The sequence below is a fragment of the Spermophilus citellus genome (genome assembly GCF_964194105.1).
Source record: "Spermophilus citellus genome assembly, chromosome: 8".
Lineage (NCBI taxonomy): Eukaryota > Metazoa > Chordata > Mammalia > Rodentia > Sciuridae > Spermophilus > Spermophilus citellus.
In genome coordinates this window covers 94,985,636-95,006,386 of record NC_138189.1, presented here as the reverse complement: position 1 = coordinate 95,006,386, position 20,751 = coordinate 94,985,636, and the positions used below count along the sequence as shown (strand labels likewise).

The 20,751-nt window shown below is 34.9% G+C and overlaps 1 protein-coding gene across 1 annotated transcript in view; it reads left to right on the top strand.

The window, feature by feature from the left end:
- Nucleotides 1-533: 533 nt before the first annotated feature.
- The window catches only part of FAM241A (family with sequence similarity 241 member A), a 37,501-nt gene continuing 17,283 nt past the window's right edge, over nucleotides 534-20,751 (top strand). The window contains exon 1 of the mRNA XM_081303580.1: nucleotides 534-869. Coding sequence (XP_081159706.1) covers nucleotides 714-869 — 156 coding nt within the window. The 5' untranslated portion in view covers nucleotides 534-713. The remainder of the gene's footprint in view (nucleotides 870-20,751) is intronic.

The following is a 20,751-nucleotide window of genomic DNA, read 5'->3' as shown; positions in this document are numbered from 1 at the left end:
GAGATACTAGGACAGAAGGCAAAAGAAAAGAAACACACAGAAATGTGTATTCCTTGCAAAGGTTGGACAGCTGTCCTTAACAGGCAGCCAGCAGCATAACCAGCATATCCAGTGCCAGGCAAGAACAGAGGGTCCCTCCTGGAGAGTGTAAATGGGTGTATGTGTATGGCTCTCACACTCACAATACTGCCTCCCTCACCCACAAAAGCACTCTCTTACATCACGCATTGTCTCTTTCACACACATAGCTCCCTTCACACATAAGTCTCTCAGTTTCTCACTTTCTCCCTCATGCCCACAATTCTCTATTTCACACACACATACACACACACACTCAAAGGCACACACACTCACAAATTTCTCTCATACACTCCTTCATATCACTATAGTCACGCACATTCAAATCCTCTCATAGACATAGATACACACACACACACACACAAACACACGCACGCACACGCGCGCCTTGGTCCCGCCCCCGCCTTGGCCCCGCCCCGGAGGGCTCCTCCCGGCGGCGGGGCGGGGCGAGCCTGTGACAGGAGGGGCCGGGCTGCTACTGTACTTTGGGCGCCCAGGCCGGCAGACGCGCTTCGCCGTCTCCTGTCATCCACCAGCGCTGCCGACTAGTGAGACCCTGGGGCGGCGGCCACCGCCTCGTGCGACGCGGCGTGGCCTTCCAGCGGCCGTCCCGGGCGGCGGGAGTTGGCAGCGGGATGTGCTCGGCTGGGGAACTGCTGCGGGGCGGCGGCAGCGGGGATCGCGACGAGGACGGGGACGCTCTGGCGGAGCGGGCGGCGACTGGGACGGAGCGGGAGCCCGGAGCGAGCCCGCGGCGGCGCGGGCTGCAGCCCCCGGAGGAGAGCGAGCAGGTGAGCGCCAAGAGGGCCGGCGCGGCCGGGCCCCGAGCTTCACCCGGCGGCGGAGGGAAGTGGCCCGGCAGGCGGGCGGCGCCTGGGCTCTCCCCGCGCGGGGCGCTGGGGGCCGCCGCGTCCTGGGAAGCCGCCGGAGGAGCGGTTGGAAGGCGCGCGGGGCGGGGCTGCAGGCTCGCGCGTGTGCGGCTGCCAAGTGCCGGCCACCGGGCGCGTGTCTGGCGGGGCAGCTCGACCCTCCTGCTGCCGTTAGGCGGACAGTTGTCTGTCCGGCTCCCTGCGGAAATGCCCTCCAGAGCTACCACTTGCCTAAAAGCCCTACCTGTGAACACTCTTCAACTTGGAGTCGGTGCGCCTGAGCCTGGCTTAGGGGACAGCGGCTCCCCTCCTGCCCTCCATCTTGCATCTGAACACACACCTACCGTCTCGGCGAGGTGTGGGTGTATTTCTCGCCATAGGCCGTCAGTGTGTGAAGACGTGTAGGTGCGACTATTACAATAGATGTCTTAACAGGGACTCTCCCAGACCAAGTTCTGTATGAGAGCAGATGGAGATCTAAACTTCATTTAAAAAATAAAAAAAGCAGCAAAATTGCTTTCACTGGGCACCAGAGAGGCCAGACATAAAGGGAAAGGAGAACAAGCCTTCTGGATTTGATCTCATTAAATAGAGTGTGATCAGGGACATTTTAATATCAAATACCTTAGGTGAGAAGTTTAAGAAACTGAATTACCTGTCGGAAGAATTTTCATGGGCAAATGCAATAATTAGATCTTAAGAAATATTTGAGATAAGCTGGTCTTCAGAATCACATTGAGAGGCAGGAATTCAATTGATTATTGACCTTTACTGTAACCTGTACTGTTGGGTCAATTAATACCTGTCGCTTCTCATCCTTTTCCATCTATCCTTTTTGTTACATTCCACAAACTCCAATACCATCACTAAATACATTAATAGATATGTTACTTAGGAAAGAAATTGTATGTGGCACACAAAATAAGCCTTAGTAGGTTTGAACATCATGTGGATTGTAATTGTTCATGTGTGTGACAATATAGGAGATGGTGACTGAAGCAAATAATTGGTCGCTAGGAAATCTTCCTGATTCCCTTCCTGGTAGTAACATGCATGACTCAGTAGATAAAGGTCTTGGTTTCCTCTTACCTTAGTTGCTCAACTGGAAAGCTAAAGGAAACAGCTACAAGAACTTCCTTGGGAGTAGGGGTTCATTTGAGGAAGGTTTCCGAAGTACATTTTCAAATGACTTTTAAGTAATTATATAAAATAATTTACTTAAGCTTCTATGGACTTCATCAGTACAATGATGTGGACATCATCACTAACTCTGATTTTACCAATATTTATGGTAAAAAGAAAAAGGATGAAACAAACAACTAACAACAACAATAACAAAAAGAATGAAACATTTACACTAGAAAACAAATATTCCTTTGCATTCCTGCTTCCTTCATTGCATGTCATGAAATTGTTATTCTTATCATTTTTATCCCATGATTTATATACCCTAAGCCTATATACAGAATAATTGAAAATATGCTTACTACATCAGCACCAAAGAAGAACTTTTTACCAATAAGCCAAAAACAAGCACCAAAAAAAAAAAAAAAAAAAAAAGGTGCAACCCAACACATTGGTGTAAGAAGCAAGCTTTTGAGCTTTTGTGATAAATTATCATCACGAAGCCTTGTTTCCTAGCTTTTTTCACATCCTACAAATGAAATTTAAAAATTTTATACACTGCCATGTAATGGTGGAGGAGATGATTTTACACACATTAAGATATTTGAGGAGAATTAAATGAAGTTCACAACTATAAAACATCCCAAGAAGAAATTTTAGTTTTTCTTATTCATTTTATTTGTTTTGTTGACGTTTTAAAGACACAAGGATTCCAAATTATAAACATAATACTTTGAAAAATTGGTTCCCAAGCTAATGATTTAGAACTTACACTGAATTTTTCCATAAAAGCAATGATATAAACAGAAACAGAACCAAAACTAATTAGCTGGAAATGAAGCAGAGGTCATCTTCCTGCTTGTTCTTTCTGCTTAGCATGCTCACGCTCACTTGGTGTTCCAGAGTCTTAGTATCCTTATGGATATTAAGAGGAAATTGAGCCTTTAGAGGCTCCTTATCTTGATCAATGCCTTAAAGGCGTAATCTTGAAGTCAGAAGCTCCAAAGGTACCTGACTTGTGCTCCTTCAGTCTTTGTCAGCACCTAATTTTCTGTGTTAAATCCCTTTCTGTTTCTGTTTCCTTCACAGAGTTTCCTTTCCTGATAATTTGATGAAGCAGGTTTCTTCCTTGGGCTTATTTCCCAGGCTAAAAACTCCTTTGCGTACATCCTTTGTTCTTCACTGATTTTCTTTCCATTCCTTTTTGAAAGACTCAACTGGGAAGTCTTGCATATGCTTTGACTATACAAAACCTACCTTTGGCTCATTGTTATTATAATACCAGTTCAAAAGTTATTGTATTTCGGAACTTATTTCATGTAATATTGAAATACTGGCATTTATATCTGTGATTTATTAATAACTAATAGATTGTCAACCTTTTATAAATTGTCTTTAGCTGCTACTCTATTTGAGAAAAAGCTAAGTAAGTTTCTCAGTTCTTCTGACCTGAATCTTAGAGGTAGGATGATTGACAAAGGAGGTGTAGTGAAAATCAAGTATCCTAAGAAAGGAGGCTTTGAAGAAGGCCGTGAAGAAGAAACCTGTGTTAGGTTTAAAGTAGAGGTCAGACCTCTAAGAGAAGAAGGAGCAATGTCAGGAGATGTTGAGGAGACAGGACATATTCTGTAGGTGTGTTGATAATCATGTGCATGAGAGATAATCTGAGTATGTTTATGACAGTCAATGCCAGAGTGACTTTAGGCAAGAGACTCTGTGCCCTTCTGCATAGCTGGAATGTAAACATTACTGAGATTTTTATTATGTCTATAGCATCTGCTTAGATGTGGCACACAGTACAGTTCAAAATCTGAATAACCTAAGATGTCCACACTGACATAGAATATGGGACATCCCATTATTCTTACATTAACTTTAGAATCATTAACTTTAGTTTTAGGGTCTTTATGATTATAAAAGTAATGTGTACTTTGAAAAATAAAAATAGAAGTATCTAAAGGAAAAAAGTATTTAAAATCCTATTCTGGATAGTATTTTGATATCAGATATTTGTTATTGCTATATCTGTGTTTGTATTTGTACATGTTTTAATATAAGCACAATTTTATATCTTCTTTAATGAAGATGAATGTTACATGTTACAAAAATTATGTAAAAACTATTTTTAGGATTGCCTGATAGTATGTTCTCTTAAGCAGTGTACACTTCATATCATTTCTTTTATAAATAATTGTTTTGTGTATAAATAAAATATATGAAAATATTTGCTTTTAAATCCTCACACTTCTACCTCGAAACAGATTCCTAGAAGAAAGAACTAACTCAGTAAATGAAATGCATGAAGCCCCTTGAAACATCCTAAAGAATAGCATTTAAGAGTGTATATGCTAATGTGCACTTCCAGCACTGATGCTTGAGTGCCATTGGAATCCATATGTGCCAAACAATGAATAATATGTGTTCATCTTTGCCATTTTAGTAAGCAAAAATTCTTATTGTTGTAAGACATTACTAGAGAGGTTTGCTAAAACATGGCATATGTTTATTATGCATTTGTATTTCTTTTTAATCATGTTCTTTGACCATTTTTTCTTTTGCCATTATTACAAGGATATTAATGTCTTACTTCACATTGATTATAAATATCTACATTGCTTGATATTTACTTTGTAATTTTATTGTGATTTTTTAAATTTAGAAATGTTTCAAAAGAAGAAATGCTTTAAATTTTTGTTAGTCAAAGGTATTTCTTTTTTGGTAATTTCACACATACACGCGTACACATTATACAGATGTACACCAATATATTTAAGTATTTTTGTTTAGAAATTCTAATACTATAATGAGTTAAATAGCCACCAAATTTTCTTTTATATGTGTACACTTGTGGGGTTTTTTGCTCTCTATATTTAATCTCTTTAGAATTATTTTATGTATTGTATAAGGTATGGAGCTAATTTTTTTTTCTATCATTGAAAAGTCCACATTTTCCCTTGCTTTACTATTCTTTATAATAATATGTATGTATATATATTTATATTTATAGTCATATACATTCATATATAGTAATATAGCTATTGACACACATATATATATGTATACATTTCATGTATACCTACAGACTAAAGCCTATATAAGCTTTTTTATTTTTGTTGTTATTATGACAAGGATTTATTTTCCACATTATGTTTTCTTGCTGCAATGTATAGCTATTGGCATTTATGTATTTATTTTTTAACTTGCTACCTTTCTGAATTCTTTTATTAATTCTAACATTAAGAAATACTAATAACTTTTAGACTTGATTATTTTGCATCTTCTAGTTATATAAGCATCTTGTCTATATGTAAGGATGACTTTGCTTCCTTTCAAATGATACTGTCTTCATTTCTACTTCTTGCCTTTTGCTATGCCTGGAATTTTTCAAAGACCAATGCTGTTTCATAGATATTTAAGTAAATTAATGAAGAAACCTCTATAACAGCATTGAACAAAGTTTTCAATTAGATGACCTTTCAAAAAGGGAGAGGCAACCCGTGTGTCCTTTTTATCTATCATTAGAAATATGACTAACTGTACCGATTCTACATCCAGAATATCTAGGTTTATACTTACTAACTTTAGATTAAAGTTAATAGCCTTGTTCATTTTTTTTGTATACACAAAGTATTAACTGTTGGACCTAATCTTTAAGCAGAACCATAACTGAAAAGAAATCTAACAAAGGTTGTCTTTAATATATCCAGCCTCTACAGTTAAAAAGGAACCCTGGGAGAAAGGCAGAATATAATACTTACTCCTCAACTTTAATTTTTATGGCTATCATCTCTTTCTTGTTAAATACAGATTTTGATGCAGTTGGTGTAAGTTCTGAAATTTTGCATCTCCAACAAACTTCCAAGCAATGCCAGTGCTATGCCCACAGACCACACTTTAGAGGATAGATAAGCAAACCAATACAGTACGCGCCACATTTTCCCTTCAACATACTATCAGTAATAGATGTATCTAAGGAAGTTAGTTTTTTTTCAGAAGTATATATTTGAACTTTTTGTAAGGTATATGAATACAACAGGCCAAGTGATTTGGTCTAGGTACTACAACTGGTGTATACCAGAGCAGACCAGAACCCAGGTCTCCAAACTGCAAAGCCAGATCTTATGTGCAAAGAGCCAATCACATGGTAGGAAACCAGTTTCTGAAATCTGCTGCTCTCCTTAGATTGCGTAGTTCAAAACTAGATACTTGCTTAGACCTAATTCCTTTCCATCCTTTAAAAGTAATTTTTAAACAATACTATAACAAGTACTATGAACTTAAGATAAATTCTGCACTGATTTAATTTTCTCTTGTTCCTGAGGACGTTTAGTCAGAGTGATGCAGGAAATAATTTTGCATAATTAGGCATCTTTTGTTCATTTTTATATCATTATCTGGAGTATAATCTCTAATCATTAGTCCTCAAATGGGGGTGATTTTGCTTCCAGGGGACATTTGGTAATGTCTGGGAAATTTTTTATTGTTGAGACTTTAGGGGGTGCTACTCTCATCTAATAGGAGGTTCAGAGATAACTGTTAAACATTCTATAATGCACAGAAAGTCCTTTACAACAAAATATGTCTGACTCAAAGTATCAAAGTTGAGAAACTCTACTCAAAATATATAAGGGTTAGAATTTAGAATGCCTGAGTTGTTAAGAATAATTGCTCTAATCGATATTCAAAAAATAGATAAAAATTGTTTTTCCCCCTGAAGTCTACGTTCCAAACAGGTAGTCTCCCAAATGACTCCTTTCCTGTTTCTTCTTCATGTTGTACCTTATTCCAACTTGTTCAGTTTTGATCTTCCTCACATTCCTTTCCTGCCTCTTTCCTACTACCCATCTTCTTTTCTATTCCTATTGAGATTCTTTCTTCCATTGTGCTTTTTTTAATTGGCTCATATTAATTATACAAAATAGTGGGTTTTATTGCAGCAGATTGTTTCATACTATAACATAATTCTATCAAAAGTAAAATTGATACTTTTCTTTACCCTAAAGATCTCCCTTCTACTTTCATGGCATCCCTTTTGTCTGCCTGCATCCCAACTTTCACATAAGAGAGAAAATACATGATATGTATCTTTCTTTCTGTGTCAGGCTTATTTCACTTAACATGATATTGTCCAGTTCTATCCATTTTTCAGCAATTGACATAATGTCATTCTTTTTTTAATGGCTGAGTAAAAATTCATTTTGTATATATACCACATTTTCTTTATCTATTCATCTGTTGACAGACACTTGACTAGTTTCATTCTTCTAAATATGGATATCCAGTTTCCCAGTACCATTCGTTAAAGAGGCTGCTTTTTCTCCAACCTGTTTTTGATACCTTTTCCAAGAATCAGATGACTGTAAACTTGTGTCTATTCCTTTGATCTATGTGTCTCATTTTAATATCAGAACCATGCTATTTTTATTACTATGGCTCTGTAGTATATCCCATTGTGCTTTTTTCTTTCCTACACATCTCAGCCACTTTCTCTGTTTTTTCATTCATCTTCTCCTCTTCCTCATATCCTCTTCTTCTCTGTTGAAGATAAGCTTTGTGAAAACAATAAAGAAGTTTTTGGAGTATGAAAGTTTTAGGTTTGAATCCTACTACTTATTAGTGTGATCCTTGTTACTTAATCCCTCAGAGACTCAATTCCCTCAATTGTAACAGGTCTAATACTACCCATCTCTTAAAGTTTCTCTGAGGATTTAGTTAGATTTTTTATTACAAAATGCCTAGCACACAGCAGGCCCTAAAAAAATGTTACTCCCCATCAATATTGAAGTTCCTTAAAAGAGTAGGAATGGAACCATCATATGACCCATCTATATCATTCGTTGGTATTTATCCTAAAAAATTAAAATCATTATATTATAGTAATACCTGCATACCCATGTTTATAGCAGAACAATCTACAATAGCCAAATTATGGAACCAGCCTAAGGTGTCCATCAATGACTGAGGAAAATGTGATATAAAACAATGGAGTTTAGCTGGGCATGGTGGTACATACCTATAATCTCAGTGGCTCTGGAGGCTGAGGCAGGAGGATCATGAGTTCAAAGCCAGCCTCAGCAACTTAGTGGGTGAAAACCTGTCTCTACATAAAATACAAAAAAAAAAAAAAAAAAAGGCTAGAGATGTGGCTCAGTGGTTAAGCACCCTGAGTTCAATCCCAGTACAAAAAAAAAAAAAAAGTTTTACTCAGCCATAAAGAAAAATAAAATTATGTAATTTGCAGGAAAATGGATGGAACTTGAGAATATTATGTTAAGCAAAATAAGCCAAACTCAGAAGGTCAAGGGTCATGTGTTTTATATGTAGAAACTAGAGAGAAAAAAGGAAAAGAAAGGTTGGGAGGTTCTCTTGAAAATCTAAGGAAGATCAGTAGAAGGAAGGAAAAGGGACTAGAGGAAGGAGGAAGGAAGGGAAAAGGGAAGTACTGAAGAGTGATATTGGCCAAATTACATTGTTATATTGTGTGCATATATGAATATGTAACAACAAATCCCACCATCATGTAAACTTTAATGCACCAGTAAAAAGTATGGGAAAAAATCCCTTCCTCACCATTAAATTTCTTCCTTACAGTTTATATATATCCACACATCCACACACCCACACACACATATGTGTGTGTGTATATATATATACTTTCAATTCCTTCCTTACCTTCTCTCTTCCCCTCTTCTCTAGGTTTTATTACCTCAACTAATCACATTATGGAACTGTATTTTTATTACATGTATTTCTCTAATTTATAGAAGAAATGTTATTTATTGAATAAAGCATTAAATTTCCTAATCTAAAAATCAGATAAATCAAGTGATTTCTAATTCTCTAAGAAAAAAATAAACCTGTCAATCTAAATTAATGCTTTTTTTTTATGTAGATCTTTTGGTGATTTTTTCCCCCTGTGGGTCACTGATCCTTAAACAAGTATACCCACCCACTTCTATGTAAATTTTTCTCAATTTCCCATTCAAGAGAAGTAATAAAGCAAAATCAAAGGGAAAAACTAAAAGTACCATGACATCAGTCTTGCCCTAAGAGGTATAAGTAGAAACTATATTTATTTGTACCTTCTTTAAGCCTTTCTTTTTTTCTTTTTTCCCTTTTTCTCTGGAGTAACAATCTTATCTTGTGATTCTGGCCTCTTATCCTCAAATACCTTAAGAGTTCCTACCAGTTATTTTTTGGATAAGTAAGTATATTCGTGTGTGTTTAAAGAAATTGATAAAACATTTGAAAAGTAGCTTCGTCTGAACAAAGAATCTGAATTTCCATTTAACTTGATGTAGAAGATACTTTCTATTTTACTCTCTGATCTAATTTTTTCCCTATGTCCAGTGGCTTTTCTTTATTTTTTTTCCATTTAACTTCATTGGCAGCTGTGCCTGTTCTTGGAAATGATTAACTTTATTTGTTCCTGTTTTTTAATAACAATAGCTTCAGCTTATCAGAGTTATAATCAAAAAGAAAGCATGGTACACATGTTTTGAATTTCATGGAAATGAAGGATAAAATTACTATTAATACTTACTATCTAAACATTATGTTAATTATTTCCATTTAGGGCTCTTACTATATTTCCTTGGATAATTTTTTCTAATATATGTGTTTGAGAATTTTTTTATTCTTATTCAATTATTAAAAAAAAGATTTTTGGTTTTTTTAATCCTTATTAAATATCAAAATTTTACTTGGATATATGCATGGAATATAAGTTTGCAAATTCCATCAGCCTAAATGATTTACAATTCCTTATTCTGTGCTTTTCAGAGATAATAACATGTAGCAGAATCTAAATTTTTACTGCTACAAGTTGAGAATTGAAAAGGAATGTCATTTTTTAGCAAACGTGTTTGATGTTGACTGCTTTGAATAGACAAGCCCCCTCCCTCATCTTGTGGGCAGCATCTAGCATACTATCTGCACATACAAGGTAGTCAGTCAGTAATGTCATCAGATATCACTTTACAAAAAAGAAGTCAATTTTAGGAAAAGTACAAAATGTATAAATTTTTTAACCTGCAGCTTGAATTAATAAAGAGGTTTAAATTAGTCATATTCTTCACTTCATGGCTTAGTATTATCTGTCATTATTTCATGCAAAGAAAGACTCTCTGTTTCTTTGTCACATGACCATTTCCTTCCACTATAATAAGCAACTGTGTTAATATATTTGATAGATGTCACTGAAATTGGGCATGTCCTTGTGAATACCTGATTGTTCATTTTTGTATGTTTACAATCTGTGGCAATTTAAGAAAAATATTGAAAATTTAATTAAAATGAAAAATGAATAAAAATTTTTGTACTTTTCAGTTTATACTAATTTCATAAACTAAGATCTGTACATATTCTCATTGATTTTTTTATGAATCTCCTCAAAAAGTCTTTTTTTCCTTTATTGGATCTATGTAGGTTAGTGTGAAATAATTAAGAGAATGCTGTAACTTAATGACAAATGGCAGGTTGTAAATATGATAAACTAGTTATATTAAATGCTATGATTATATAAGGCTCTATATAGTTAGTAAATTTATAATTATTTCATAATTTACATTTTATAAAAAATGAAAACTGTAACAAAAAGTAGTGTCCAATAAGTAAGAAAACGTGTCCATCCTTACTAGAAATAAAAGGAATATAAATATAACAATTACAAATGAGTTTTCACCTAAAAAGTTGACAAAATGAAAAAAGATAAATAATATAGGTTTAGAGAAATAGGATATATGATAAGAATATGCTAAAAGTTAGAGGTATATGTGGGTTCAGTCTTTCTGGAGGGAAATCTGGTGCCAAACCTTGTGATGAGGAACTATTATTACCTAGACTTTAAAATGTACAAATTGCAGCACAAGGAGGTTAAGTAACATAGTGAAAACATATCCCTAATCTGAAAATCTGAAATCCTCCAAAATCTAAAACTTTTGAGATCTACATGTTAATGTGAAGAATTCTATAACTGACCCAAAGTGACAGGTTGTAAGCGAAACACAAGTATACTAAAAATGCTGTATAAAATTACCTTCAGGTAATTTTTCATAAGGTATATATGAAACATAAGTGATTTTTGTATTTACAGTTGGGCCCCAACCCTATGATGTCCCATTTTGTATGTGTGTGTGTGTATGTATGTATATATGTATATATGTATGTGTATATATGTGTGTGTATACAAAAAAAATTCCAAAATCTGAAATCTAAAAGGCCAGTGTTTGGCCATTAAATCAATTTAGTGGAGTGCAACAGGATAGGATAGGGTTAGGATAGAACAGGTAGAACACAGAACAGGACAGAAATGGTTAGAATGCACTACATGTAGCTCTTTTTTTTTTTTTTTTTTTTTTTTGATACCGGGCATTGAATCTAGGGGTGCTTAAGCACTGAGCCATATCCCCATCCCTTTTTATTTTTTATTTTGAAACAGGACCTCTCTAAGTCGCTGAGGCCTCCTGAACCACTGGGATTACAGGCATGTGGAACCACATCTGGCTAAAATGCATTTCTTATCCTGGGTCTCAGTCATGATCACTGCACTAGCCCCACCAGATTGGTTTTCTCAGGATCTCTGCCTAGAATTCTTCCCTAGAACTTTCCTTAGCATATCTTTGCATTATCAGTTTAACAGTTAGTTCTTCAGATATACCAGCTCTAACTATTCTATGAAAAGAACCTCAAATTCCTCCATTCCTCAGCCCTGTTTTATTTTCCTTATAGCTCTTCTCACTATTTGAAATTATCCTGTTTGTTGTTAGCATGTTTATTCTCTGCCACTCCTTACTCCCCCCTCTACAGCCACACTTGTAAGCAGTCTCCATGAGAACAGAGATTACATCATATGGCAAATATTTTAGAATATTATTTTGGCATCTCTAAGATAGTATACAATATGTCAAAACTTCTATCCAAAACAACTCCGCTGTTAAAAACTCAGTTGATGTTTTTGCCAAAGCAGTGTATCTTCCTAGAAAAAAAATCACCATGACAAATTGGTTTTAAAGAGGTAGAAACTTGGACTTCAGTGTAACAAGAAATATAACTCTCTTGTCAGAATCAACAGAAATGAGACTAGTCATGTTAGTTGTGCATGAGCTTAAATGATCCCTGTGAAATATTTGTTAAAAAAAAGTATATGTGTATGTGTATATATATGGATTATAGTCCTGATATGCTGTATTTAAAAACCACCATGATACAAAGGTAAAATGCTAATATAAGAGCTGGAAATATTAACTAGTATATAATTGGTCTAGATTTGAAATTTATTTTTCTTGAGCATAGGGTAACAAGAAACTCAAATAGTATATGAGATTCAATGTTAGTAGAAAGATACAAAATAAAACCCACAGCTAACCAAAATTAAAATTCAGATCAGCCGTCTCATTTATGTCAATGGTAAAACATAATTTTCAAAAAGAGATAAAAATTGTGGTTCTCATTAAATATAAAATGAATACATGTTAAAGAGTTTATTTAACTCATCATTAATGAAGGAGCCCAGCAAATATTACAGCCAATTTAAAAGTAAAATCAAAGAACCAAAAACATTTATGATGAAAAGATATGTTGAGCCAGGCACAATGGCACATGCCTGTAATCCCAGAAGCTCTGAAGGCTTAGGCAGGAGGATAACAGGTTCAAAGCCAGCCCCAGCAACTTATCAAGGCCCTAAGTAATTTAGCCAGACCCTGTTTCGCAATAAAATTAAAAAAAAAAAAAAGGGCTGGGGATATGACTCAGTGTTTAAGCACCCCTGTGTTCAATCCCCAGTACTAAAAATAAAACATGTTGAAATTTGTTTTCAAATGGACATGAAACTGTATTTTTCTACAGGCAGAAGAAGGGAAGCCAACTGAACCTCCCCTGTAGCAGAACTTATTTGCGTGCCTATAGATAAGAATAATTTGCAGACTTGCAAAATAGCACAAAACCATGTGCTAAATAACACAGTTTGATATAGAGGCATCCAGTAATTTTTTTCTTTTTTGCTTATTCTAAATCAAGTAATGGAAAAAGATAATTTTTTGCTTTATAATGTAAATTAATTTGTGAATAGCAAAGATATTTGATCTCTCCCTTTATGCAGTGTTTTGGGCTGCTATAAAATATCAATTCTATTCTGACCTTTTCCTATGTTAATATTGAATGTACACTTCTATGTAATTGTGAAATGCATGGTTTATACATACAAGAAAACCAAAGATTGATTTCATATTTTCATTCTTTCCAATGAGGTTATATAACTCAATAGCCCTGAAAAACAGATTTTGGTTAGAACAACGTTATTGCCCCCCAAATTCCATATGTACCTCTTGTTTTTTTTTTTTTTTTTTGGTATGTGTGTATGTGTGGATTTGTTTTTGTTTGTTTTAGTATTAAGAGATTGAACCCGGGGCACTTAGCCATCCCAGCCCTTTTTATTTTTCATTTTGAAACAGGGTCTCACTAATAAATTGCATAGGGCCTCATTTAGTTGCTGAGGCTTACCTTGAACTTGCTATCCTTCTGTCTTAGGCTCCTGAACCGCTGGGATTACAGGCATGAGCCACTACACCAGGCTTTCAGTTCTCTATATTTTATGACTATTTTATTCATTTTTTCCTACTATAAACAAATTAAAATCCTTCACAGAAAGATCAAAGAAAACAGTAAATTATGGACTTACTGAAGTAGCAAATTTCATCTTTCAAAAAGTTCGTTTCTTAAGGAGGATTATATAACTATGCCTTATAAGGAATCTGTTTAAATACTTTGCTTTCTTTTTAATAGCTGGTTCAACTTCTTTGTATTAAGGGATTTAGAGATTTTTGAGTTATTGGTGTAAAGGAGTGAGAATGAGAAAGATAATGAAAGCTATTTAGAGTGAAGGACAGTTCTGAAAAAGGTATTTTCCAATAAACTGTAAGACTGTCTTACAGTTTCCTGGAATGGGATCAGGATTTCTTGTCAAATACTACTGCTTTCAAATCCTGCCAGGTTGTCTGGCTGATTCTGAGGAAGTCTTCTACAGGCTATTAGACCTCTAGAGTCTATAACACCCAACTTACAGCATCTTTTGGAGGAACAAGTGTTTAGAATATATGTGTTGAATGAGTTTATTTAGCAAATGGCTAATGAGCAAAGAAAGGTGGGGAAAGTTAAACTACAAGGATAAAATTAAAATACAACAATTTTTTTTAAAGACATTAAAAATATTTCACCAGTAATTTTCTCTTGGCCAGGGTATGATTTAAAATTTGAGCATCTTCAGCATATAAACTATGTAAGTATTAATAAAGTCATTAGAATAGAAATGGAATTTGCATCAATAGAAAGTACAAAGTAAACAGATAAGATCAGCTGCAAATTAGCCCCTCACTTCTCACACATAGTCTCAAAAGGGAATGAACTAGAAAAAATAGAGCAAAGACAATGAGACAGATGAAAACATCTGGAATGACTAAAAGGTTATTCAGTTGCACTTCTGGTGGTGCCATTCATTGAAGCAGGGAATCCTGGAGGAAAAGTAAATTCGGGGCAAATAATTTGAATTCACTAGTGAGCATGTTGTTTTTGAGGTTTCTAAAGACATCCACATGGAAATGTTGAATCTGCAGTTTCATACAAATCTAGAATCCTGAAGAGTTGCCTGAACTTTAGAAAGACAAGAAAACTATGAATCTTTTGTAAAACTATGGTTCCATTTGATTAGAAAGGAATAGTGCAGCAGTGTTTAAATATGGGGATTGTGTACATATCTTTCATATTAAGCAGCTTAGTGGCAGTGAATATGGATTTTTTCTTTTGTGTACCCCATAGGACTTATCTTGCTTACGGTAGGTAATCAATTATTATTTGTTGTTGAACTAAATTAAAGGATTTATTTTTGCAAACCTGCATGTTCTGTGAATCAAGAATTATGAATTATCAAATTTAGACTTTAGTAATCAAAGACAAGTCATACTTGGAGAGGACGTGACACACACCAAGAACCAGAGTGTGGTTTCCTGAAAGTAAGCAGCCATCAATCAGTCTGACAAATCAGTCAGATCTGTGCAGGCTTGCCACAATTAGTGCACAGCGTGCTTGCATAAAATACAGGTGCAAAACTTGCTGAGAGTAGAGGATCATAACTTTGAAATATAACTATTATAGACTTAGTCATAGTAAGCAGAACACTTAATCATTTTCACTGTATCACCATTCACCTGAAATTAAAACTAATGGATTCTGTTATAAAATTGTGTGGCTTTTTGTAAGATATACTATTTTTCAAAGAATTTCTTCTGTAAGAAATGTCATAAACCCACATATTTTTCTGTTATCTACATGACCAGATTCCTGCCAATCATTTAGTTTTATAAATAATGAAAAACTATTAAACCTTTTTTCTCACTTAGTCCAAATGATTGAAAACTTAATAGACATTTCATTTAATAAGAATTGCACAGCAGTGGTTATTTTAGAACTGCCAACAACAACAACAATAAAAATCAGCCAAGTTACTAAATTTAACAGAAAGACCAGTATACAAAACAGAAGCTTTGATTATACAGGACACAATAAACAACTCCCAAACATCTTATACGAATGGCATTTTCATAACATTTGAAAAATTGTCAGATTCATTAGTACTGTTAACTTTGCTCTGAGACAAAATTACACTTACAGATCTTAGTAAGAAATTGATGAGGATAAAAATTTTTAAGAAGTGATGAGAAGTTAATTTTAAAGGAAGCAATTTTATAAGCATATTGTGTATATTTGTATACTTTGATTAGACATATGAACATGTTTAACTCTTCAAATATAATATAGAAAAGATATTTAACAGCAGTTTAACAACTAGAACAAGAGCATCAGCATTAGATTCAATGCATTTAGGGACCATTCCTCATTTAGTGCTTCAGTCTGATACCTCTGATTTTTATGGCATCTTTGCTTTTTTTTGGTTTTGTCCTAAAAGGAAGTCTGGCTTGCCTGATATGCAAGTGCTCCAGTTCCAATCAGAACGAGTATCGGGAACAGAAGACAATATTTTACAACAAGGCATCTAACTCAATTTTTACCAGTGATATATAGCAGCCTTAAAAAAAGAAGCAGGGAAATTGGAAGCTATCAAAAGGGAGTGGGAAAGAACATGGGGCTGTAAATTCATAGTTGAAATGATGACTATGGAATATAAATTGCAAGGAGAAAATAAAAGATAAAAGAGCTAAATAATAATTTACCTAGAGGCTTTCAAAATTCATAACAGCTTCTTTCTTAGTATATATTTTCTTTTTATGGGATACAGTGTGACTTTTTTTAAGTTTTTATTTATTCTTATACATGATAGTAAAATCTATTTTGATTATCAAACATGGAATATATATCTTATCTAATTAGGATCCCAGTTTGTGGATATACACGATGTTAATATTCACTGTGGTATATATTTTCATATATTCCCGTTCTATATAATACTATGTCTTATTGGTGTTTCACAAATATGAAGAGTCTTGCCCTTTTTAAAGAAGGTAACAAGGCCTTTCTCAAAAAAGCCTTTCTTTTGAGAAGTTGAATGGGATGATGGAGTGGATTAAATGGAACAAAACTTCATTTATTTTTTGGGAGGAGACTTTAAGTCCTTGGAGACTGCCTCCCAATTTACTTCTTTTCTTCTTCCTCCTCCTCCTTTTTATCTCTTCATAACTATATTCAGTTTAAAACTATGTTATCTATAAAGGCAGTCTTGCAGTGCATTCTGCTCATGTTAGAAGTTCTTTGTTCTTAGTCATTATTAAGCACATTACTACAAAGGCCAGAAAATTTGGGGGACGTGGTTATTTTCTAGCCAAATAAAATAACATTTTCTCTCTTTACTGGATATAACTAGAAAACTAGGGAGGGGGATAAGGAGGGAATCCACCTGTGAAATTTTTTGTGTGCTTAGTCTTTTTTAAACTTCTATTTGCTTTGCTTCTGAGGGGCAAGGATGGGATTAAAGGTTAGAAGTTGATTTGGGTTTTTATTTTTAAGAAAATAAGAAAAATTTTAAATCCTGTTCAAATCTAAGTATCACAATTGAGACCAGGTGCTATACTGTATGGCAAGCCAAGTACAAACCACAGGACCATTTTTAAAAATTATTTTAGCTGAATAAACCAAAACAAGACAAATATAACTGAACTGCTGTCAAAGATGGATATATTAAAACAAACAAAATGTGAATAATCAAAAGATTAGTGTTATATTTATAAGAAGCATATAGCATAGGGCTTTAAAACATGGGTTTTAGAACAAATTGCCCAAAGTGGATGTTTTCCTTCCACCAATTATGAGGTGATCTTGACTAAATTACATAATCTGTCCTCAGATCTACTGTAATTAGTTTCTTTTATGTTTTTAGAAGATCGATGTACTTAAAACATTGCCCAGGACATACTAGATATTTAACAAATATTAATTGCATTTTATTAATAAATGTAATATAATATAATTAAATACTTTATTTAAACATTTTTTATTGATTTTAAGGCTTACATGTTTCAAAGCCTATCTGCAAGGGGCCAACTTTTGAGATGAAGAGGAATAGAAAGGAAGAAATGAGTCTTTGCAAGGAGCTAAATGCTGAAGTAAAGATGTTTTTGACAACCACAGGTTCAGTTTGTGGTATATCAGTACTGTAAACAGCTGCCCTATTATAACAATACAAAAGCAGTTAAATACACTGTTTTATCCATATTATTTTTTCAAAACATCATCTCACTAAATATTTGAAAGCATAGCATTAATGCTTTTGCCAGCTCTCCTAGATTAATTTTTGGCCAAATTGAGCAAAAATGCCAAAGCATTTTGAAACTCTTAAATACTTATCACATTTTGACTTAAAATATACTTAATTGTAATGAAGGTTGACTTTTAAGGAGGTAGTCCTTTACCTAATGCATTATTGCCATAAGGAAAATTGAATTTAATTGGTCCTATAAAATAGAAGTTTCTTTAAAGCAAAAGTCATGCTGAATATAAATGATAGCTTAAATATTTTTATTTGTGCTTCTTGTGTATGTCAATATGCATATTTTTTATTTTTATTTTCTGGGCTGCCAAAGATTTAATGTGGAGAGTACAAAGGAGATCTTTTTTAATACAGAGCACTTTTGATTTACTTCTAATTGTTCTGCATCTTTTAAGAACTTTTCTGGAGGTTCATACTTATTGATATAAAGTATTTTAATTAAGCTGATTGTTTTCAAAAGACAGATTTGGTTATAATATTTAATGTACTGACCACAAATAAGGGGAAAATGGGGCTTTTCTGAGATTTGAATTTCCTCTTAACTTTCCTTAGGCTTAATGAAAACCATGAATTAATTACAGCCTGAAGTATTTGTTACTCTGCTGAACAAAGAAGCAAGATCGCCTACTTATAAATTATAAGTGTGGAAATTATAAGAAGGAAGAAAAGCCATTGATTTTTATTCATTTAAACTTTAAGCATAATTAAATATTTAAAGCCTCTTTTTAAAGCATTAGAAGAACATCTAATTTAATGGGTCCTCAAAAGTCAAACTTTGATACCCAGAGTTTGAGGGCTACAGGACCTATAAAGAATAACAAGTATTCAAAGTGCTTAAATTTCCAAAACTGATTCCAGAAAACTAGCTATAAGTCATCTAGCATCCTATGATTCAGTCTTAGAAAAAATGTCTTTAGTTCACATTAAAAGTAACTGATGTCCAGAAATAACCAAAGTAGGACTTCCAGAATAGTGAAGTAAGGAATTCAGCAGAATCTCAACCCAGCAAAGCAATGATTAAGAGGTGAAAACTTTTAAGTAAAATAGTCTTCTAAAATCTCTGGAATTATTCTAAGGCCATAGAGCAAATGGAGAAGCATGCATTCAAGAAACTAGTAAATCTAAGAACAGGGAGTATTTGGGTATGTAAGTCACAATCCACTTGCCGTCACAGTGCTGTAAGGTCCACCCCAAGAAAATGGGATCTATTCTCCTCCCAATCCCCCATCCAGGGCTGCAGTTTCCCTGCAGTGGAGAGGTAGGCCACTGGTATTTCTCACCTCTTCCTTCCCTCCCAGCTCCATTTACAGAAGCTCTGTTCCAGGTAGGCATGACCAAAAGGACCGTCTCTATTTACCCTACCAGCCTCCACTTTAGGCGCAGCATCTGGGAACACTGAATCCCAATGTTCTCTGCTATAACTCACCATACAGCAGAGTTTCTACACCAGAAAACAGGCATAGAAAAGCAACAGCTGCTCTGGTGTACAGCTCTAATGCCTAATACTACAGCAGTGTTGTCATCATGGGGCAAGTGCATTGCTGCCCTCAACCAGTGCAAATGGTGCAGGAGCTGCCTAGGAGCAAGGACAAGTAAAAGAGGCAAAGAACCTTATAGAGCTTCCTGGTTTCACTTGGAAATGTGATTAGAGAACTCCGTGCCTAATTTTGTTTCAAACAATATAGATCGTTATGAAGAGCAGTTAAAAGGACGCTGATAACTACAGAATATATCAAAACAACAAAGCAGCAAGAAATTTAAAGAGAGAAGCAGGTGGAGTCAGCCAAGAAAACCCTTCCTGAGTTAGAGCAATGCAGACTGGGGAAAGCAGGGTTCATGTGCTAGCTGCACCCACTCAGGAGCAACCATAGCAGGATGTGGGGTGAACTTGAAAGCTTTCTGCATGCTACGTATAGACCCCTCAACAAAGAACAAAAGCCTCAATTGCACAGGGGCTTAAATTCAACCTCTGACATAGATTGAACAGTAAGCCACTCTGACAAAGGAATAAGTATTAGAAAACCAGAGTTTAAAATAATATCACAGTCATATCTGGCCGTCGGAAAAACTGTGTATGTGTCTAAGGCAGCACAGGAGCAGTGAGGAATGAATGTGGGGTAAATTAGTAAAATTCCTCAACTGTGATAACAGTCTCCAAGCCACCCATATATCCACTGATAAAAGAATAAAAATCTAACTAGCTAAAGATTCTACATATATCCTTTAACCAGCAAATAAATGGCCAGAGGTAACTATGTCTTCTCACTCCTTAACTGGTTAAATGAGGCAAAAGATGAAAATAAGAGGGATAGGAGACAGATGTAAGGGAGACTATCAGAGGCTGCACACTGCAGGAGAAATAGACTTTACAGAATTATTCCAGCCCAAAGCACTAAATAAAACCTACTATTATTCTCCTTGATTTTTTAAATCAAATGGAAATTTTAGAATTGAAAAGTAACTCAAGTGAAATTATTTCAGTTGGCAGAAGAAAATAAAATCAGCAAACCTTGAAAATAAGGTCAGTAGAGGTACATATTCTTAACAACAGAGAAATAGAGCCAGGTGCAATGACTCAAGCCTATGATCCTAACAATTCAGGAGGCTGCGGCAGGAAAAATCGTGAACTCAAGGCCAGCCTGGTCAATATAGCAGGACATTTATCTCAAAAAAATAAAAAAAAAGGAAAGGGAAAAACAGCATTAGAGAAACATGAGACATTACTAAGCACATCAACATACAAATAATGGAATAAGGGGACTATCAAAAGGAGAAAGGTACAGAAAAGATACAATAGTTGGAAACTTTTCAAATTTGATGAAAAGTTTCATACATCCAAGTAATTCAACAAAATCCAAGTAAGAAAAACATGAGGATATCCACACCCAGATATCACCTATGTTGGTA